The sequence below is a fragment of the Lagopus leucura genome, unplaced genomic scaffold, assembly GCF_019238085.1.
Source record: "Lagopus leucura isolate 7727_CA_CO unplaced genomic scaffold, USGS_WTPT01 Super-Scaffold_100045, whole genome shotgun sequence".
NCBI classification, from domain to species: Eukaryota; Metazoa; Chordata; class Aves; order Galliformes; family Phasianidae; genus Lagopus; species Lagopus leucura.
The window spans coordinates 3,461,181-3,484,931 of NW_024962292.1; the positions used below are offsets into that span (position 1 = coordinate 3,461,181).

The window sequence follows — 23,751 nt, forward strand, 5'->3', positions numbered from 1 at the left end:
ATCTTAAGGATAGGAGATGTCAGAAGTAGCAATAAGGCTTCCACCTGAATAAAGGTGAGGGTGCTGCTATCAACATTTCCTTGTATGCTGAAGAAGAGATGATCTTTGTGCCTGCACTACACTAGAAAATGTCATTTCCCTGAAAGGCTAAGCGTTGTAAATAAACACTCATACGCCTTCTGCAATCTGCAGAATACATCAGGACTAAATAACAGAACATTAACAGTGCCATGGCCACAAAGTCTACGATAGTCAACTCTGAATCTTCTGAAGGACAGTTATGCCACTAGTGTTTGTTGATCTGAAGTCACTTAATCACACAAGATGTCTGTCCAACATGAAAAAGCCACACCTTGCTGGAAGTGCAATACTGTGAATGTGAAGATAGAGTTTTTCCCTGGCTGCCTCTCAGAAGGGTTCTGGCTTGCTGCAGTACATCTTGACCAGTTCCCTTCCTTACCAGTAAAGTAAGAAAAATGCATTCACTCTAAATACTCAGCAGCGTGTCCCTCAAAGAAATCACACTTTAACTGCAGAACGAGGAGATCTAACACAATCAGCCCCTTAATACTGCACTGCACTCAAGAATCCCATTCTAGCATACACACAGAGGCTGTCTAGACTCGGTGCCAAGGTGGCATGTCAAATTACAGTTACCTGACAACCAGTACCGACTGAGCTTTGATTCTTTGAGGTTGACATGAAGAATCGTTCTCCCTGTCATCCAAAGGAAAGGCCAAACTGTGGAGCAGACAGCGACCTGGGAATCCTTCTCAGCTTGTAGGTTACGAACATCCCCAGCTCAATTAACACTGACAGTCGAGGTAGGCATTCAGTTCCTTGCAAACATCACACACCTCTCCCAGATGGTTTCAACCCATTGACATTTTTATTCTGCATAGAACTTCTGCAAACTTGCAGTGCTCATCACAGCCTCACCAGCATTAAGGCAAATGCTTCTCATGGTCTCATTATTTCATTCTAGAGATTTGCTTTCACTTCATACCTATAAACAAAGACAGTCTGACACTGAATTACAGACTAGATTCAAGAAAACCTGTTGATGTCGATTCATTTAATGCATTTTTAGGCACTTAAGCAGTTTAAATTAATTGTCTGACAAGTAACTCTTTACTTTACACTTTAAGAGAGATGGCCAACATGCATTCCCACATGGCAGCCACAGATATTAAAGAAGAACTGAAAAAAAAAAGATGATTGTGACTTATGTTTTACCTTCTGTAAATTCAGTAATTTCCCTGATACAATGCCCAGCTTTATCTGGCATCGTAACTTTAAAACCCCAATACTGATTCAAGCCAACTGCAGATCTACATGGTCAGGTAACTTAAAAAAAAATATATATATATATATATATATATATATATGTTTGACTTCACGCTTATTCAGGAGTCTTGCGGTCTCTGTAATTAAATGTACGTACATCCCTGCAGTATTAGTGTTCTAACAGCCTACAGCATAGCAGTTTGGTGCCCAGACCATCTGAGAACACAGTAAGGATCAGGCATTGAACTTGTCTCCTTTCATCAACCAGAACAACAAGGTTATATGAATGCACTTAGAACTCAGGGCTACCACATCTGATCAGTATATTCAGAAGGAGACAGGGAGAACACCCTAGCTAAACAAGATCAATGCTTCTGTTTTGATACATCACTAAAAATCCACTTGGGAGACCAATATCCACTGTGGCAGGGTACATTACTTGCTTCTACTTCATTACAGTGCCACATCTGAGGAGAAAGGGTGCACCTGTTGATGAATATCAAGAGTAATAGCAGCTTTGGATCTTCTGCCAAAGTTTCACATTTGCTCTGTGTGAACATACAATATATTTAAGCTATTACGTAGGGTAAAGAAAAATCCTCACATTCTCACTATTTTATAATCTATTCTATGTTTAAAACACTTTTTTTTTTTTTTTTTTAAGCCAGCTACACTCTTCTAAAACAGTAAGTGCACAGTGACAGGCATTTTAAACAAGTACTTCTTATTTATTCACAATTTAGATAAAGTTCAAGGAAAGACAAAAGAATTACAAAGGACAACATCAAAATAAAAAGGAATTTTAGTGACCGAAGTGAGTTTCTACAGCCAGTGCTCTCCATTCATGTCACACTTATCCAAATGCTGCAGATTTCAAATAAACAAACCGCTGTGCCTCCTCCCTTGGAAATTAAACTGCAAATGGAAGTTAACCACCTTTTACCTATGATTACGCACACCACCAAATTCTTCCTGCTTAAAGCCACATTTATCTTTTACAAGATGGATTCTGCTATACATTTTCAAGTAGCATTTTTCATTTTGTCTGAGCGCTGCTATAAAAAAAAGTCAGTGTCAACTTTCTGTGTAACAAAACAGCTTTTGATCTTGCTTGTGAAAGACACGCAGCTCAGAGCAGCGTCACGCTTGCAGCTTGGAGGTATCCCTGGAGATACTGCAACGCTTCTGCATTCAGACTAGTGCTCAGCATGGATGGAACCTTAAAATATGACAGAGCAGAAGCATCAATCTGTGTATAACTTACAGTGCTGCTACACCCTGTTAATTGCTGTGCCAACATGCAGTGCGAAGTCAAGCGACATCTTGTCAGCAAGTTTTTTTCTGAAGACAGTTGCTGGAATTAAAATTCTTGATGCTGACAGCATTTAGTTTTATATACTGCTTGCCTGAATTAAATATGAAAGAAGGTTAGCAAACCATCTGTCATGAAAGCAGAGATTTGGATGCAGCAAACTCCAAATCTCCCAGGCAGTTACTTATCAAAAATATTGAAAACAAATACACTTTGAAATAGTTGATTGAAAATAATCAACTTTAACTTCACATAAGTTGCCTGAAGTTTCCTGAATACAAACAATTGAATTGCTGGCAAGTGTTAAGCTATATACCTCCGTGTGGAGAAATTTTTGTTTGAGAAATGACATACTAAGATTATCATTGAAGTCAGTAGTGTGAAAATATTAGCCTTTCTTAGGCTGCTAGGAAAAACCACACTAAAGCTATATTCAATGACAGAATAAGATAAAACAATACTTAGCATTCTGATTAGGACATACTCCAGTCTGCTCGTTATCATACACTGGCAGAAAAGAGTCACTGTCAAATAAGCACTTCTTCTCTGTGCAATTTGGAATCAGCATGCCATGTATGAAAGCCACTTACCCTGCCTGGACACGCAGTAGACAGTTTGTGAAGAGACTGTGCCAGATGAATTCTAGGATTGTTCACCATCTGACCTACAGGATCATGTTCCTTCTTTCCAGCAAAGGCTAGCTGAGAGAATGCAGTCTGATATCCTGGAGTATCTTCTATGTCAATGAAGTGTTCTTCATCAGGAATAGTGTCATCCTCAGGCAGCTCAAAGAGGCCAATGAGTGCCTGCAGCAAAGGAGTCCTACATGGAAAGATGCAAGGAGAAAATCAGAATGCTGAAAACATGCCAGGAAGGACAGATTTTAAAGGAAAGTTCAAGTTATGTAAAACTATTTCAACAATCTTCTCTTTGAAGAAGAGAAGAAGCTACAATTGCAATCAGCTATTGAGAGCACAAGCCTAATATGTGCTGAACTTGAAGAGCCATGGATGTGTGTAGTTTAGAAGCATAATGTAGATGCTCATATTAAAAGCACAAACGATGCCTTTATTTTTTATCAGGTCAAATTCTCACATAGCATACCCAAGAAAAAGCAACTGTTTTGCAGATCACACCTTTTCTCTAACAACATTTTTCCCCCCCTTCTAAATTCAGAATTCAGCCTACCTGACAACCTAGACTGCTGGACAGTCTTTCCAGACAGTTTTCCACAGAAATCCGTGTTGCACAAAGATCTTACAGCACCTATCTCAAGTTATATGCTTGGCTCTCCTGACTAACAGAACAGCTACAAACTAAAACTGTTCCTAGCTTTTCAGAAGCAATACAAGCTAAAAACAAGTAGTCTATTCTCTTAAAAGCAATTCTAGCTAGCCCAGTCAGTGCTATCACAAAAATCTCAAACCAGTTCTGGCATCTGCTTTGATCATGATTTGTTGAGAAGAAGTGATGAGAAAAGCCTGAGATGGCAGCAGGCCTGAAGAAATCACAACAGAACTGAGTAGCTCACATTTTCAAAACCAAGTAGCTTCACTTGAAGAAGTGTTCTACATACCACAGCTTGGTGTACTCAGTGTCCATCATAGGAGGACATTCTGTTAATATTTTTGTAATGCCAACTGCACAGATTTTCTTTTCAACTTGTCCGGACACTTTCTGTATTTCAGGAATTATAATTTTCTCCAGAACCATTCCAAACATCCTATTATGACATAAAAAGAAGTGTTAGAAAGCCTTGTCAGCTTCACAGCGACAATAAAAAGACACAATAAGAGTCATCAGGAAAAAGAAAAACAGAATCTGTTATGATATTGCCCTGTCATAGTGGATGCCTGGTAGAAATTTGATAGCACAAATTTTTCTCAAAGAGAGAAGAATAAAAACATCACTCTTCCCTTTTTATGACCTGCTCAGGAGATTATTGATCTGGAACTATGAGGGAGGAACTGTGAGCAGCAGATCAGAAAAAGAAAAATGGCTCAAGAAAGACGTGAACTACAGCAGAAGAAAAGTCTGGCTAGTCAGTTTAGTGACAAATATGGTTTGCATCTTTAGCTAATGGAGACAGCCATTTCTGCTTTGAAAGATAAAAGCTACACAGCAGTTTGAAATAAAAATCATACTAACTTTGGCTGTATGCTGTCAAATATTTCTTGAAGAGCTAATGCTCCATATTTTACACAGTACAAGTTAATGAAGACTAGGAAACCTGAAATGAGAAAAAGGTTAGAGTTAGCAGAAAAACACGTAACAAGTTTTTCAAGGAGACAGAAATGGTGATCTTTGTAAATGTTCACTTTTAGTGAAGCACATTAACTAGCTACTGTGAAGCTTGTCGAAAGCTGCTGACCTTTTTTCTTGTTCCCTAATACACTAAAACTTAGTGGTAAGACAGCTAGGACAAGGTTCAGCCCCTTTGCCCCTTACAGCAACTATGAAGTGTTAGAAAAGCTGTTCTCAAACTTACATCACATCGATGACACAACTGCATGGAATATTTAACAGTAACAACACAACTATACACACCACACAGAAGTGGATGGGAATATGGAAGTCTTTCCCCTCATTTTTAATTTCAGTCTTTTAGTTTTAATAAAATGGATGTGCCCTGAGGGGGAACTGCCCCATATGCCACCCCGATTGCACAGACAACTCAAAGCAAGCCACTGATGTTATGAGCTCACTGTTCTCTGTCTGCATAATCAAAGGACATGACTGGATATTTATTTGGTACTGCTACACGTTCTAAACTGTTGGTATCACTGAAGCTCTTCATAAAAGCAATAAACTTACTTTTAATAAATTTTGTTGTTTTGGAATTTTGAAGTCTTTGGAACAGTAGAATGAAGATCTGTTTCCTGTATTGGTCAACTGATTCACTAGAAATTTAAAACATTGGTTATTCAAGCCACACTAGCATTTACCAGAAGTCAGACTACAAAAACACACACAAAATTACTCAAATTTATTTTACTGACAAATGCAACATTTTTCATTGTTAATAATTAACTTTGAAGTGTACCAAGTATTAAAGTCTATAGAGATTAGTTTTGAATACAATAATGTCAACTCATACTCACGGGGGCATGTGCTCTATAATACTGTTTAGAAGATAGAATCCTTGATGGTCGTTAGCTTTAGAGGCAATCAACTTCTGGAACACACCTAATAGCCCAGGCTGCAAGTAAAGCAAACATAAAACTCTACACAACAGTTCTTCATATATGACCTACCAGAAGGTGGGATCTTACCTAAAACATACACCGTGGCAAAAGCCTTCACAACCTAAACCAGTATTCTCTTTCTGCAGGAAGACCGATTTCTCTTGGGACCAAATGATATTCCATTAAGTATTAAAAAATAGTCTTAATCAAATGAACAAAAAAGCTAATTTGAAAATGCACGTTTGCTTCATCACTGGTATTGTGTAATCAGGTTTGACTACAGCAGATCATGCAGCAGAATTCACTGATCCTCAGATCTCCCAACATTTTGACTTCTCCTCAGTCACGCTTCTGGTGACTCTTCCAAACAGAATCCCTGAGCTTTCCTGATCCACTGTGTTCCATATGATGCAAGGCAAGACAAGAAAAACAGAGAAGTTTACCTGCCTGAACAAACTAAGTGCAGTTCATCCTAAATTATAAAAGCATATTACTGTGGACCCTGCTCCCAAATCCATCCCAAAAGGTTTGTTGTTGTTGTTGTTTTGTTTTTAATATAAATACAAGCATAAGCTGCACAAATTCAGCTTTCCACTTGAGGAAAAAACTCTTTCTAACGTCCCATCTTAAATCAGCGTGTCTGGAGGTATACAGAGCTGCTCCATCAACCCAACTCACAATTTTGTCAGCAGCAGCACTTGCTATTGTGTTGGCACCTCGCTCTAAATAAGCCTGCAGGAGTCGGACCAGAGGAGGAATATTTCCTGTCCTTTCCCATAACACTGGCTGAAGTAGATGAGGGAACAATGCCATATAGGATGATGGGATTTCATTTTTGTGCATTTCCAGAAGCAGGGACATCACTTGAAACACATATGGAATGAACTCTGCAAAAGAAGTCATGACACTTAGAAATTCAGCAATAACGGTCACTTGCTCATTCATAAGAACCATGTATCTAATGGCTGAGCCTACAACTGCAGGATATTAATGCAAAGATTCTGATAAATAAAACTTGGAATAAATAAATTTCATGACTGCAAACATTTGCAACCACTATATGTATGTACCTATGCATTTTATCTTCTCTACTGTTTTTTTCAGAACACGGAATATAAACCATTAGAAGCAAGGCAAAAATAACATTTGGGGGTAGCAATTAAGATACTTTTAAAATACATTTTTTTTTTTTTTTTAAAAAAAATGATCAATGATGATACAGTTTATGTGCCCTATGCAACAACACAGATACTTCCTAGAAGCGCTGGTGAGGACTGTGCAAACCTTGCCTTCTCACCTGAGTTTCCAGTGCTACAGAAGAAAACTGCCAGGATGTAAACAATGGCAACCAATCACAGCAGAGTGAGCACAAGAATTACTGATTTTTACTTACCTTGCACATCATTCTGTAGTATCTCAGTGAACACCATGAACAAAGCCTCCTCAAAGCTTCCAACAGCATCAGGGTTTGCTTTGCACGTTATCCTTATCGACAAGCATATTGACTCGAACATGTAATGGTTGAAGTGAGGTTTGCTTGGATTCTGTAAAACAAGTTATGAACAAACAACCTGAACTCATTTTGCAAAATGTATTTATTGTTTCAACAGAAGCCTAAAGGAGCAACTGAAAAAAAGGACTCTATGCCTTATTAATATGCTGATGAAGTTGATTCCGCAGATAAAAGCAAACATCAAAATTTAAAAGCCTGCACGAGTTTTCCTAAATATCTCAAAGCAAACAAGTTCTTTCTGAAGCTCTACATGAACCAACAGTTCTGTGATGTAACAAAAACTGGAAATAAGAAATATCTCATTTGTGTAATAGTCAGTTGTTCATCAGTTCTTCGAAGCAAAATTTTTATACTTAGCAGCCAAGTTTACACTGTATGTAGAAGAAGTTTTTGGGATAGCTGATGAAGGTATTCTAAAGTATTCCTTAGGTCTATGTTCAAGAACATGAATTTCACTGGAAGGCTACTTTTACATATTTTGGTCAAAGTATTGAACCACATGCAGTATTTTAACAGCACAGAAACAAAGTTTATATGAATCTTTATAAAGATTGTTCTAAGAAGGAAAAAACGTGAACATTTTGCTCACATGGCCCATTCTTTACCTTACTGACAGCCAGTAGTTTCTGTGTAAGCTGTGTGATGACAGAAGGGATGTATGGAATTATGGATTCCTGTAGCAGAGAAAAACTCCTCATGATTGCTGGAAATAAAAAGAAAGTTAGAATCTTTTGGAGCTAAACGTATACAAGGGCAATCAATCCATAATCTCAACAAAGTCTCACTATTCCCATTCTACAGACTGGGCACAGAAGACTGAGCAACTTGTCCAAGGTAAAAAGATAAGTCTGCAAATTCTCACACTGTGGCTGTTAGCCACACAGCACCCAAACCTCATGCTGACACCACTCAGGTGGCCATGCTGAGCACACTACTGCCATTTGACACAATGCCACTTTGTTTTGTGTTTCTCCTTTGCTTCATGCATTTATTCAAAGATAACTTAACACTGCCTGGTACACAACTGCAGGCTGTTCATACTGCTTCAGCAAGTTTGAGTAAATGACGCTGCTGAAGTTTCAGTAGCCCATGGCTATAAGCCTTTACCTCAAGTATCAAAGTAACTCTTACAGCGTGAGACTCATCCAGCATTTACCTTTCATTATGTATTCATTTTCTGATGAGCCAGGAAGCGTTAATGCTTTGAAAAGGTTTGTTAACAGCACTTCTACAAACGGTGCCATTTCTGCAGCTGTAATGCTGTAAGAAGAACACAGGGCTTTAATTATGAAGCATATTCACAAAATTCAAGCTTTTCACAAGATCATAATACCACAAAATGAAAGATCCTCTACCAGCATTTCATCTGCAATGCTTAAAAACTACATAGGAATGAATTTACTTCTGTTTGAAAACTTACAGTGTGGTATTGTTTGTTCCTCTCATGGTAAACAGCCTTTCAAGAGCGTGTGCTGCGTAAGTATGGACCACAATGCTTTCTGCTTGAAGATGATTGATTAAAAGAGGAATAGATAACAACAGTTGCTCTTTAGGTACCTAAAAAATTACAGCAATAAATTACATACTTCACATAGAAATGCAGATCGTTCAACACCAGAGTATAATCACTGAACTCACCAACTACAAACTGAAAACCTGGCAGAGGAAGAAATCTTAGAAGGCTCTGGTTGCTAAATCACACCAGATCTGTATATTTTCCCCCAGAACATCAGTGTTAGATTTGTAAAAGCTTATATTGCACTTTACTTTGTCTTAATGGATAGTTTAAAAAAAACCATCAAGATTAAAAAGCAAAATGATAGATGCATAAATACAGCATTTATAAATAATACTGAATGTGTTTTCTTACAGTCACCCACAAATCCAAAAAAGTAAAAGACAAAGTCTAGCAACTACTACAATCCAGTGCATGGAGACTAATACTCGAGATGCTAGAACATCTGAGTAGGTCACAGTTCTGAGTATCTGGTGCCCTGCTAGCATATGGACAGCATACACACTACATGCCCCTCTGATATTTATAGCTGCAAAACTACTTTCAAAACTAAAAATTCCAAACACCTGTTGAGTTACCATACAGCCAGGTAAGATACATGAGGCTTGGCAAGTATAAATAAAGTAACTAGTCTATGTATTTTTATTTTCCTATTTTTCACCACAGAAGAAAAACTTACTTGATTTCTAAAAATCATGATATATTTGATACCATCAGCTTTTAGCACTGGGAATTCATTCACTGCAATAGAGAAAATATGCAATTTTTCATATATGTACAATTTCTGAGCACATTCTACATATAAAGGTGATATTAAGTCATGAATTCCCCACCCCTGGAGTAAGACAAAGTTGTATGTTTGTTTGCTTATCCATCTCTGTGTGGGCACAACCCTGTTACATTAAACACAGAGTCCAACCCTTTCACATAACATTTCCCTTTTTTGTTCTGATGATAACAGACTCCAACTGCATATCCCAAAACCCTCCAAACACTGTAAGATAATCGCTCAAGTATAAAATCATGTTGCTTAACCCTGGAGATCTGTAGTCACACTGACACACGCTGATGCAAGCCACAATCTAGACTTCAGTATTTGAACTTCTCAAGAGTTTTGTACAGCAAAGAAGTTTGCATACAGTCTCAAATACAGAAATGAAGTTACTTTGATTCATCAAGTTACAGCACACCAGCTGATAGCAGCCATGCACATACATGCCCTGACCCTGCCAACAGCACGTGGTAATCCACCTTTGTTTAAAAGTTCACTCACTGTTGACCAAACCAACGTGAATCACCTCCCATGTGCCAGGTGAAAACAAGCCCCGTGTCTCAAAGACGGTGCTGATACAGGACCATGTTCTAATTTGTGCTTGAGCCTCAAGAAACAGGAGTCACTGCCAAGCTTCTCTAAACATCCCCAAAATAACATATGAAATTAACAGTAAACTTACCACTGGCTGACTTTAAGTCAGGCTGAATGTGATTCACAAAGAATTCTGTCAGATTAACAAGTTCATTGGCTTGTGTTATTCCATGCTAGAAAAAACAAAGCAGACAAAAACAAGAGAAAACACACACACTCTTTTTTATAGATGCTGTCATTCAGATACGTTTCCCACATCAGGTTTTAGCAATAACACTACTGAGCTTCACATTCAAAGCCCTGAGTTAATTACTAATAGTGTGTAACAGTAATAACGAACCAAAGTTTTAGGCAGAAAATACCAGCAACTTATTCAGTTGATCCTTCTCCCACCCCCACATGATTGCATTTTCAGAAGGAAGTTTAGGACTCAAACTCTGATTCTGAATTAGAACAACAAAATTAAAAGAAATACTTCCATTTTATCACGTGAAAAAGGCAAAAATGTAAAACAGACTTTCCAGATGGATGTATGTGTACCAATCAAGTGTTCTAAATGATGCTATCCCAATTTGGCACTAAATAGAACAGCAATAAGAGGTACGACGTAGCAGCATTCTAATGGCTAGAAGATTGGCTCACTTTATCCACCACAATCATCAGCCATTGCTGTGCAATACACAACTGCAGCATTACAAAAGGACTGAGAACTTTTATCAGAACTTCATTAAGATTATAAAACATGTTTTACTCTGTTTGCTTCAGACCTGTTTTGCAAAGCCACTGAGGCCTGCCCTGTAACACAAGTAGTACCTATCAGTAATTAAACCTGCTGTACAGGATGATGTGCTGTTGGTACAATGCTGCTGCTTCACAATAAATGCAGTCTAGCTGAGCTGCGCTTTCCCACACATTTGGCCTTTTAGTTACCTTCTCCCAGACAAGTCCTGAGAACCATTTCCAGCCAAGCAGCTGTGTTCACGTGCTGTTTTCAAGGCAACGAACATTCAACCAACAAGAAATATCATGTAATATAATGGCAAGAATTGTTAAGGATCACTTGGATTCCTTCCTGTCTGCTCAACACCACCAGTCACCTGCTGTAATTTGGCCTTACCAATTACTGAGGCACACTCTGCCTCAATACCATGTGAAAGCCCAGAGATTCTAGGCCACTTTTTCAATAACTGTTCCATACATATTATTAAGACTTGTCAAATGATCACACGTGGTTGTTGACTTCATCCAACCTATCTGAAGATCAGAGACCATCAGACTTCCATACATTGTGTCCATATATTATGGACAATTTTCCATCTCATCAACATCAAACTATTACAAATCCAATTATTCTCATTTTAAAGCAGAATTTTTAAAAATGCATACATTTCCCAGTCCTCACACGCACTATAATGTTAGAATGCACGTGGATTGAAATGAACACAATGTCCAAGTACCTTCTGTGTCTGAGCCTTGGATGCCAACGATGTAACAAGGTATATAGCTGCATCTTTGTGCTTCCAGTTAACAGATGGATTCTTTGCATATTCCTGAAGCATGGAATTAACATATCCAGAAAAAATTCCAGTCACAGGCCCTTCAAAGAACTTGCACAAGCCTCTGACTAGATCACAAGCTGCTCTGCGCCTTGTGTCAATATCTGCATAAGAACAAAAGGTTCTTTAGATATGACAAATTGCATAGCTTTTCATACTAATAAACATAATTTTAAAATGTATCAGTAATTACAGCTTCTCAAGTTACAGCCACAGCTCATATTAATTACTGCAACGTTCACATTAGTGCATAACAACACATTTAAGTTTTTTCACTCATTGTAACAGTAAAAATCATTGGTACAACACAAGGAGGAACGGACATTGACCCGTACTGCGTGTGTATTCACAGGTCCCACTGCTCTCTGAAGGTTTCAGTAAGCACAAGGAGGGAGGCTTTTTCCTGCCTTGGTAATTATGTGCCCAAATGCACTGTGTCTGGTGGTTACAGGTTTTATTTTCTTTACAGCAGTCTGTATGGTGATGTGCTCTGGGCTGGTGACTAAAGGCACCAGCAGCAGTTTGGTTATTGCTGAGCAGTACTCGCAGTGCCAATGTTTCCTTTTCTTCCTGTTGTGCCTTCCCAGCAAATCGGCTGAGTGGGCAACAAGTTGGGAATGGACAGAAGCTGCACTGCTGATCTAAAGGGCCAAGGGATTTTCCCCATGCCATGTAACACTGTGCTTGGCAATAAAAGCTTTGGGGAGGGGGATCTGGAAGAGGCAGCCATTGCCTGGGGACACACTGGGCATCTATCACATCCCACTTTCCACAAGCAGACTGACTTTTTCCTCCTTTTTCTTCCACCTTCTTTCACTAATTAAACTGTCTCATCTTCTCACTCATGGTCTTCCTACTCTCCTCCCATCCCACCTTGGCAGCGTGGGAACTGAGCCAATTGTTGTGTGGTGCTTAGCTGCTGGCCCACTGCAACAGAACAGTACATTTCTGTAATACATCTGTAAAAAAACCCTGTCCCAAAGAGGGGAAAAAAAAGAAGGCTGGAAAAAACACAATACATTAACAGAGGGACACACAGATCACAAAACAACAGAATGCAACAGAGTATGTTTCTAAAAGAGCCGTAGAAGAACACAGATAGTTCTTGCCTAAATTCTCTTCAAAACAGAAATAGCAAACATATAAAACTTCATAAATACCAGTAAAGCAGCCAATCCTGGATAAGCATCATAACATGTCTGCTCAAAAGAAAGTTCAAACGTAATTTTCCCCTACTTCCAACACAGAGCAAGTTCTCAAACCTACTAAAAGGCTTCAATCATCTAAAAATGTCAGTCAGCACCACGTCAGCAGCTCAGTGGCACAGAACAGTCATACAGAACTAGATTTAGTCCATTTGTGCACTGACCTGGCTGAAGACAGATTATCAGAAAATCAAGCTGTTAGCACAGCACTGTGTTTTTAGCACAGTTATTGTGTTGGTCTGAACAGTGCCAGCACACAAAGGCCGCTGCCTAGCTGCCTTTATCATGGAGTTGTATGCAAAACTGGTCAGAGTTTCCAGTTTAAACATAACAGACTACCAAATGTAGACAGTGTCCTCACGTCATTTACACACATAGGAACTAAATACACAGCCAGGGCTACTACCCAGTGTTGATATAGAGGCTATGTTTGCTGAAACAAAAATACATGCAGTGCAGGAGACATCAATCTGGTTCAGAAAAGAAACTACAAAAGCATTGTTCAAAGCAAAAAGATGCTGCAGTGGGTGCATCATGACAGTAAACTTGATCAAAAACTGGATTAAATATCTTAGGGGAAAACCCACCACCTTCCAGAGTTCTAAAATATGTTTTAGAAGCCTCAGTAAAATACTCTTCAGAGCTATATTTAAAGACAAAGTATTCTTAGTATAAATCTGTGGATTACCAGATCCTTCCAAATCCCTTCTTATATATTCTTCAGAATTATCTTCAAATGCTTCTTCATCAGCAGCTGAAAATATACCGTACACAGGAGTTTCAATACTGAAGTCTTTTTTTCAAATGATAACAACACCCTTTTTATCAAGTTGCTAATCTTTCATAGAAGGATAGCATTCATAGAAATTCATCAGAACTACCCAGACAGACTATCCTGTTCAGCCTGCAGGCCCACAAACTGCAGTCTTTCATACTCACAAGCTGATGCAATTCCTGACTTAAAAAACAAAACCAAAACCATACTCTATACTAAGTGTATTTAAAAGAGGCTTCCTCGATCATAGATTTAGAGAGAAGCCTCTTAACACTGTAAGACAACTTCAGTGCTTTTCAGATACTAAGATCAAAGTCAGTCTATCAAAGCTTGGAGAAGAAGACACTACAATTCAAAGGCCATATATCCATGCCTGGTACTCACTTCCAGCATGAAAAAAAATGACTGATGGCACATGACTTAGACTTTCTGTATTTTTCAATTTGAGATCACAGTAAGACAGAAATTCATACAACTCTACAAAGCCCACAAGATAACAATTTGCTGCAGAAAATTGGTTTTGAATCTTGTACTGAAGTACACAGAAAATAAATTCTCAACGTTGTAAAGCAAAATATCATCATAATTAGATACATTTTATTGTGTCTTTGAAAACTTAAAACCCCAAAAAGTTACCTCTAAATTCCATATTGGGAACAATAACTTTTTCACAGATGCTTGTCAATGTATTCTGGTCTTCAAACAGATGCTTGTAATGTGGTCTTTCACAAACCGAGGCCAGAAACTGGATTGCATTACTAACCAACTAGAACAACACACATTAAACACATATAGTTTTAGCTGACTGACCAATTTATAAATCATTATTAACCTTGATAAGATTAGTCCATAATGACTTACCAAATCATATTTCACTTCCTGACCTGTTGTGACTAACAGATTCCAGATTGCTGTCACAAAACGTGGCAAGTAGGGCTGGAATTCTTCATCATATTTTTGAGCATACAAAGCAGCATTATCACAAATTTGAGATTTCAAGAGCTCCAGCAACCCAGCTTCTTCTTCATCCTCACATAAAACAAAAGTAGGTACTTAAACACCCAAACTTCAAGGCTGCTTTAAAATTAACATTATTTGAAGAAAATACGCTATTATTTTGTGATGTTCTAAATAGGTCTCAGAAAATCTCAGAAACCCCTCCTACTTGCCTGGAACTACTGCATTTTGCCTGTGTGTACTGGAACTGTACTACAGATTATACATTCATGCTATTACATCCACATTTCAAACAGTTCTACTCCCCTGAAGAGATTTAGACCTGATAAAGTTTAGAACAGAATGAATTGACAAATACGATAGCAAAAACATAATACAAGGCTTTGAAAACATATGCTTAGGAGGCACTGTATTAGTAAAGTAAAGCAGCTTAGAAGTCTACTTAAAACTGATAGAGTTGCAGAAGTATGCTTTTTTCTCCTTCCCCATAGCAGCACAGATGTTCATAGAGCCACAAAGTGAAGTGAATTGGAAAACACCAAAATCCATCAACATATTTTCTTTTTCCCCCCTCCCCAAATGCCCACCTCCAGTTTTAATGCATATCACTTCTCTGAGTCAGCTCAGTGTGCAACTGCATGGATGTTTGTGCTGAGCGACAGCCCACAGGAAAATAAAAGAGCAGGAGAAAAGATGAGCAAGGCTTCTTTTTCTTTTTTAGCAGCAGCCTTAGCTTGAAACCACCATGAAACTATCACACAGAATGTGCTTATCATGTCCCCCATACATTGGAAAGGAAGGAATTTATAGTTTCTTTGGTTCCACCAGCTGGTAAACTACTGTACTGCACCTCAAATGCAGAAAGCAGGTACAGAACAAATGATTGAGTGAGCTTTGATTAACGTGAAACTACTAATTCTTATAATTAGCCAGCAGATGGTAAGCTAAACTACTCAGAAGTCATGCCTTATATGTTCCAATGTTCCAAGTTCTTTGAGATACTGTTTTCTAAAATACAGTACCTGAACCAGCTGAGAGGTACAGAAAACCTGAGCCCTGTGATTCTAATAATCAATCAGGTTACTTCAGCAGATGGCCTCAAAAGAAGCTCTTCATTGATGTGTACCTGTAAGCTGATCTCTGTGCACAACTGTAACCTGTAACTAATACACGACCTCAAAAACCAGGCTCCACATTTCTTAGACAATGGAGCCAGTTCTCTCAAATCCCATTTCCTTTCAGTCATTCTATTTATTTACCCAACAAAGGAAACACTGCACTGCTCAGAGCTAGAACACAACTCTCCTGTCAGTCGGCTCCTCTTTGCAGAGGCAAAGCAGGAGGTTTATGCAGTACTTACATCAGTCTGCAGAAGTTTATTATCTAAAGTTAAGAGACTATGAAAATTTGTCATCCATGTTTCCATGTTATCTTCAAAAAACTCAGGCAAATCCTGTGAAGGAAAAGCATAAATCTACATTTTAATATCTGACTGCATACTCTGAGTGAGTGTCCACCTTTTAATTTACAGAGGTACAATGAAGAGTGGAAAACAAACCTTCAAAATAAAAACTACCCCCTTTTCACACCCCCAGAACAACCAACCAGTAAAAAGTCCTACAGATGGAGACTTGGGAACACATTTCCAAATGTACCCGTCGATACACTCCATACAGTCTAAAGACCAATCTCCATCTCTCAGAGTATGATAAGAATCAGATAGCACAAGCCTCCCCTTTAGCTCCAGCTTTCTCTTTTGCCCAGTACAGAACGAGATGTTGGAGCAATTGAAACCATCACACCTGACTCAGGCTCATGCTGAAACACTAAATATACACCACCTCAGCAGTGTCTGGTTTTACTGTTTTTCATACAGTCTGCTCACTTACTGCTAGAATGTAAGATCTCATTTCAAAAAAGAAAGAAAGAAAAAAAAAACTTTACACAATACCAGGATTGCTTGCTACCACAGCACTACAGTTACTGAGCTGACTTTTATCCACATGACTGAACTCGTATGAGTACAGACACATGTAGTAAACAACAAACTGAGTATGAATGCAGGCAAAGGACTCCTGCCTCTCACAGCTCATACTCAACAGTGTTACCCACACAACACCTTGCTATCAGGAGAGCTTAAGATTCTCTTCTCCAGCTTTTGTTAAGATAGAGTCAAGCCAATGTGTTAATTAACCCCATCCTTACTGTCAACCCCATCTTTACTTTAGTTTGGCCATAAAGCATGGCCCTAAAGGCTGCCTCAAATGGATCCTATACAAAACAGCATAACAGCTTTATGTGACCAAAGCAAGAATATGAGAAAAACAAGAGAGTCACCTGAAAATTTAAACTGTAGAACAGCTTCGCAATTAGAATGAGAGAAGAAAAGAGAACCTTCAAAGCACTGGCATCGTTTGCATGTGTGCTGCAAAGGTCAATAGTTGCCTAAAAAAAAGAGAGAAAATTTAGCCAAGAAACCCACACACAAACTGTATCAACAAGATACACTGAGAAGTATTATTTATTTTTTCAGCCAGTTAATACAGTTCCTTTTCTTCCTCTTACTGATTCTGTCAGGTCTCATTTCCTGATTTTAGCTTGAACTTCATGAACAGTTTCAAGAGTTGCTAAGTTCTCATTTTACAGGCATTCATAACCAGCAATTCAGAACACCACAGTTGTTTCAGAAATCATTCAGCAGTACCTTAAAGAGATTTGTCAAGGGCAATGCAAAGGCATCAAGAACAAGTTTGATCTCTGTCCATAATTCATTTGACTTAAATTCATGGCGGTACCTGAGGAGTGGGAGAAATACACAAACAATGGAATACAGTCTTTGCATTTATTCCCCAATTACTCTGCATGCAATTGATCTCTAATGACGAACCTTGAAACAAATCCTATCAAATAAACTTAAGGACTGAACAGTAGTTCAAGGCCATAGAAGGTGCAAAATTTGACAACCACTTGAAGTCTCACTAAGAAGTCAATAAGCCTACGCGAAAGCCACAGAGGTGAGTATAAATTCAGATTTAAACACTTTTTTCTTTTCTAACACCCACGTAGCAATTCCCTGATCTCCAATACCTCTTAAACAAGGAGTGAGCAGTACGAAGGACGCCATTGATGACATGGAAGTCTCCACTTTGAAAGCGGTTCACCATTTCCGTCAGCAAGTCTGGCCACTTCTGAGGAAAGTCTTCCCGACCAATAATACTGATGGCATCACTTAACTGGAAAGGAAACGTAAGCACTGCATGATCCAGCAGCACACTACTTATTACAAAAAACACAGCAGCCAGGACAAATGTTACAATTATCTAAGAATGCTTGTTGTTCTCGCCAGATTCAAAAATCATTGGGTTAACTATCTCCTCTTTTTCATCACAACAAAGCTTACTTCAAAACCAATGTGTGCATGCAGTCTCACTGTATTCAACTGTCTAATGGTGAAATTTGACAATATGTTGTTTTGTTTGTTTTTTTTTTTTAAATTAATTTTAAACTGGGCAGAAGTAACTTAAACAATTTACTCCGAATTATTTGCATAGGGGTGACATCACTGGAAGGCTAACTCAGCTCTGACAGTAACCAGAGCCACCAGACACATTACATCATTCTAAAAATCTGATGGACACAACCAGAAATGGCCTCATTACCTGCTTTTGAATTTGTTCCGGGCTGCTAAGCATCAAGGGCACTATGTTGGCTTTAATGGCTATCCTGTCCGATTCAAATATTTTGTTCGGTTCATCCTCCACCTACAACAAAACCAACAATTCAGTCACTGGCACATTAGTACACTCTGGGCACTGAGCAAATCCCAGTGTTTCAGAAGTCAAACGTACAAATGTCTGAAACCACTGCATCAGTGAGGAAATTAAAAGATCTGTTAACGCCTACAATGACTCTTTCACAGCAGTAACTGATTAAAGCGGAAAGAAATTACACCTTTCTGCTAATTTTCTAACTAATATTCTCCTCTAACAGTGATCTTTTCAAACAGCAATTCAGGAGCAATAAGGGCGGGCACATATGCCAGTTACAAACACAAGTGTAACCACCAGTCCTCTATTTCAGTGCTCCAAACCATGTCTGTCCTCATTTCTGCCAACTTCAAAGATTTATTTTGTGCAACTGGACAGGAAGGTGAGTGCAGGTGATGCACACAAACTTCACGTTGCCTTTCAGAGTCAGCCAATCATCCTGCCAAGTGAACAGTGCTGAGTGGTAGTAAATTATGGTATCTGTATCAAAGAAGCAAAACACCAAGGCTTGTCAGCAACCACCGGCAGCAGGGATAGTCACATTCACAGTGATGACAGTAGCAATGTTTTGAAACATAGAAGTTACCCAGCAATTCAGAAAGTAATCTGATGATCTCAACATGCCTGGAGCCAGACAGCATTGCCCTCCTCCTCCTCACGTTCTTTTTGATCATCTTTCCACAAACTTACAAAGAATCAAACTGCCTGAATAGGCAAAACCACTTTCCTTCCTCTGTGCTTTGTATCAGTCCTAATCCAACACTGCTAAATTACACCATGTGATCTACGTAAGCTAGCCTTAAGGTTATATTCATAAAACTGCTTCTAAAAGCTTCAATCTTGGACAAAATAGTGCGTGTGGCTTCAAGCAAACTTGGGGCAATGCTAACTGTCCTCTGGAGGCACTCACTGCCTAGCATCTTCACCTACTCATACATGTCACATCTTGAATCACTTCAGTCACCTACACCAAGGAAGACACACACTTCTCTGTGAGTGGTGCTTCTGCTTAGAACACACAACATACAGAGAAGCAATTTTTGATAAATGACTGAAAAGGCAGTATTAGCCACACCAAGGCCTAGAAATTTCACACCAGCGTGAATGTGCTGGTTTTACCAAACATAACCAGCAAGGACTGCTGTAGGTTTTCAGTATTTGTACGGCGGGAATCACATGCAAACTCTTGAATAGTCACAAGCTGAGATATATAACAAGATCATACATTTGAGACTTTCAGATACACAAACTGTGCTTTCAAGGAGACAAAGCATAAACAAGATCAGTTGAAACCTCTCATCACAAAGGAGCTGAGCTCTTACATGTAATACTTGACACCATGAGTTACATTTCATGCATACTGAAAGCTCTGAATAAAAAATGCCTCTGATACTTTCAAAACAAAGGATAAAATGAGATTAAATGACAATATTTCTATTTTATGCCTACAGATACTTCCATGTGTTGAACTTACAAAGGTTCTACGTCTAAGAGGCACCTATGTGAAAAATAAATCAGTACCTTCACCTCCAGCTGCAGAGCTGGCTAGAAATGGTTGCAGTACTATGTCAACTGAGAGCAGCCAAGTAGGTCAGCTCACACATATGGACGTTCTCCAATCATTTTAACATGAATAATATTACACTTAGTTAAACGGGCAGTGAATACTGTACTTCTTCAGAAAGATACACACACCATTAGGAAGAATTCTTCCTCTCCATTTTATCACCCAGATTTATTTCTTTCCAACAGAATGGATAACAAGAGTGGAGGCTTTAGTCCCTTATCAGTAAATTGTGTTCATTCTCTGTATCATCTATCTTCTCTTCCAAAGTACAGAACACACGTATTCTGCAAGGTTATTAAACATTATTGGACCTTAAAAGGATGATTAAATCTTAGCAGAAATACTGCCTGGAATACCTACAATTCTCCAGTTCCTTTTGATGTAATTCTTGAAAGTTACCGACGCGCAGACTTTGATGACATTTTCCTGCGATTTCTCCAGCAACGTTAAGAGCAGCAATGGATAATTTTGGCTTCCTTCAACTGTCTCAAGAAACTTCTCCGCTGCAAGAGAACGCAGTAAGGTTAACAGGAAGCAGAGCTGATTTTCCTAACTAGAGATCTACGATTCCTCAAATGTCCATTTAAAATAACACAAACACCTCTGCAGAGTTTCACAGGAACAGAAGCACTGGGCAAGTAGCAAACTGTACTGTAACTTCTTTACTACTATAAGCTCTTTAATGCTTCTGCTGTTAACAAAAGCTCTCAATTCAAAGCAGGCTGTGGAAATATTGCCTCCTTGACACTTTTAAAGGCCATGACCTAAGAGAAGCCAGTCCAGCTTTGGTGTAAACAACATCCCTGTTTTAAAAAAAACATAGTACAAGCTTCAAGAAGAAAATTATATAAAGCAAACAGAAGATGAATTGATATGTAAATGTGTTCTTCATTAAGTTTTGGGATTTTTTGTTGGTTTTTTTTTTAGAAGGAGGTACAGAACTTCTGCAAAGTTTTGCATAAATTTCTACTAAAGTTTGTTACACACAGACCGCAGAGCTGAGAGGAAACCCTGACAATCGCTTACCAGGACGCCTTATTGCAGGATCTGGATCCAGTGTTTTCTTTAGATACTCAGTTAAGGTCTGTAGATTGGCATCGCTCAGCTCCATTTTGGCAGAAACTACGACACAGAAGCAGTTTTGTTAATGCAGATCAGAAAATCCACCCTATAAGCTCCACATACACAAAACGTGATTCCACAGAAGAATCACATCTGCTTTTTTTAGACTACACTTCTTAAAGCAGGGACTCATACATCTATCCAATAAAACAGCTAGCTAAATACAAACTCTAAAACATGCCTCATGTAACTGTTGTTGTCCAGGTTCCTGAAGGCAAACCCCTAAAACTAGATCGTACATCCAATGAACCACTACTCAGGTAAAGCCAAAAGGTGATCTCTCACCCTTCCATGAGAGGATGAGCTTCCTTTTAAAACTACTGCCACCCACAGAAATCTATTCCTTGTTGAAAAAATGGAATATTTGATCCAAATGATGGACAACAGAATGACCTGAAGTGCACTGAAGAGCCAAGGCCCATTTACAAATAAATGCTATCTCTAGAAAATTCTCAACTGAAAGTAATTTTTAATGAAGTGATGAAAGACTGCAGAAAGCCAAAGAGTTTGTCCACCCTGCAAAACGAACCCAGATCGGGGCAGGCAATAATTTCACCTGCAGTACTTATTACAGAATAACTGTGCAAATAAGTCAGATTTGACTTCCCACACGTACTCTCATACTTACCACAGTGGTTCATTAACTTCACAGCTTTAATTGGAATAATTAAAATTACAGTAACACCAGAACAGCATTAAGACACGCTTCAGCAGGCACATGGCTTAGGGTATCACCAGAACCATGGGATTATTTGGGTTGGAAAGGACCCACAAGGCCTCAAAATCCAACCATCACCTGACAGCCGAAGTACTGCATGCTGCCCATTGTTCTCCCAGCAGTACCATAACACCTTTACTACAGAAATAATGAGAAGCCAAATGCTCTTTTATCCCCTGGAGTTTCTCCTTATTAAGACAGGCTGGAATTTTCCCACCCCACTTTAGGTTTATTCTTTGTTGACCATCAGAGCAGTAAGTATGGTTCCTATTTAAGCTCTTCTGCAAAAGCTGTGAGTTTTAATAAGTGAGTTTTTCTTCTATATCTATCAGCAACAATACCCCCTTGGTTTAAATCAATGTTAATGAACAACTGAGATCCCAAGACACAGTGCAAAAAATCCAAAAAAGTTCACCTGAAACACTGTGCCTCCCCTGCCCCGCCCGCCTCCCTTCTAGGAGTTCCTGCCTGCCGTCCCCAGCCAGCAGCACCCTTACGGACGGCAGCATAAAGAAACAGCACCGCAGCGCCCGGCTCAGCACGAGCCACTCCTCCGCCACCGCCTCCCTCCCGCTCCCCCCTCCCCTTTTTTTCCTATTTCCTACCACCACAACCCGCGGCAGCTGCTCGTACAGCACCTACTGATGGCGCCGGTGTGCAGGCGGCTCCTCGTCCCGCCGCGCCACAGCCCGTCACTGCAGGCTGCCCACCCCACGGCCCGCCCGAGACACGCGGCTGTCCCGAGGAGGCGGCCGCTCGGCTCAGGGGCCTTCCGGGAAAGCCCCTCGGGTAGGGCCTGCCCTGCGCGGCCCTGCTGCTCCCGGCGGCGCCATCCCAGCGCTTCACCTCAGGCTGGGGGCCGCCCGCGCTGCGCGAGACGGCTCGGAGCTGCCCGAGATCCCCGCGCAGCAACGGCCGGCCGCAGCCTAACTTGCCGCCCTCCCCCCCCCGCCGCCTCCCGACTGGCAGCCGCGGGAGCCAATGAGAAGAGCCCCCGAAAGGCTGCCGGCCAATCCGGATCCGCGGGAGGCGGGTCGAGGCGCTCCATCACGGTGCGCTGCGCCTCTCGCTGCGCCGCGGGCCCAAGCGCCCGAGCCCGCAGCGGAACGGTGCGGCGGCGGCCGCGGGCCGTGCGGGAGGCCGGACTGCGGGGCCGCCGCACCCTCGGCATCGCTGGCCGGCGCGGCTCAACCTCACCTGTCGGCCTCCTCCAAGCGGCGGCGGCGGCTCAGAGAGCTCCGGCTGCGCTTCACATTCAAACTGTGGTGAGAGGGCGCGGCGGCGGCACGGTGACCGCATCACGCAGGGCGGCGACACCGTCAGGCCGCCGAGCCAATCAGCGGGCCCCTCTGCCTCGACGCGCCGCGCGTCGAGCCAATCCGTGCCTTCCGTCTCACGTGGAGACGGTAGCCAATAACCGAGCTCTTCCCATAAGGCTCCGCTGCGCGCCGCAGTGCCCGTCAGGCGGCGCCTGCGGTGTTGGGCGGGAGCGAGGCCAGGAGGGCGGCTCCTCGTTAGCATCCGTAATCATCCCTGAGGAAACGAAGGAGGGAAGGAGGGTTTCTCTGCTCCCTCCCACGTTCCAATAAGCACTGCTAAAGCCAAGCTCCACTTCTTAAAACTTTATTGATTTACCACTTCATTAAAGCATGGAGTATTGTAACAGTATTATACATAGTATTTTCATGTAGAAAACTTTACATAGGTTTTCATATTTTATAATTCTGCTATTCTCTCAAAAATGTGTACAACCAGAGGACAAGGACTGCTCTTTATCGGTATTAAATGCACTTCATATGGCAGTCCTCAGAAACATAGGCATCTTAAATACGTGAAAACATACATTTTACACAAACAACATTAAAGGTGCTGAACAAACAATTTACAGATTAAAGAGAGCCGCAC

At 40.3% G+C, this 23,751-nt stretch overlaps 1 protein-coding gene across 2 annotated transcripts; it reads right to left on the bottom strand.

Moving 5' to 3' along the window:
* Positions 1 to 1,994: 1,994 nt before the first annotated feature.
* On the bottom strand, positions 1,995 to 23,142 carry CSE1L (chromosome segregation 1 like). Of its 2 annotated transcripts, none has more exons than XM_042884737.1 (25): positions 23,044 to 23,142; positions 21,033 to 21,128; positions 20,367 to 20,509; positions 18,332 to 18,433; positions 17,760 to 17,905; positions 17,377 to 17,467; positions 17,010 to 17,117; positions 16,033 to 16,125; positions 14,577 to 14,744; positions 14,352 to 14,481; positions 13,629 to 13,694; positions 11,637 to 11,839; positions 10,268 to 10,352; positions 9,493 to 9,554; positions 8,718 to 8,854; positions 8,454 to 8,557; positions 7,903 to 8,000; positions 7,178 to 7,328; positions 6,463 to 6,671; positions 5,701 to 5,798; positions 5,414 to 5,499; positions 4,748 to 4,829; positions 4,176 to 4,322; positions 3,190 to 3,421; positions 1,995 to 2,506 (listed from the first exon to the last, which is right to left on the bottom strand). In XM_042884737.1, exons 2-25 carry the CDS (start codon positions 21,115 to 21,117, stop codon positions 2,417 to 2,419), a joined length of 2,916 nt encoding a protein of 971 aa, XP_042740671.1. In that variant the 5' UTR covers positions 21,118 to 21,128; positions 23,044 to 23,142; the 3' UTR covers positions 1,995 to 2,416. The 2 variants fall into 2 exon arrangements, with proteins under 2 accessions (XP_042740671.1, XP_042740672.1); XM_042884738.1 differs by lacking the exon at positions 23,044 to 23,142 and adding an exon at positions 22,485 to 22,547.
* Between the last annotated feature and the right edge of the window lie 609 nt (positions 23,143 to 23,751).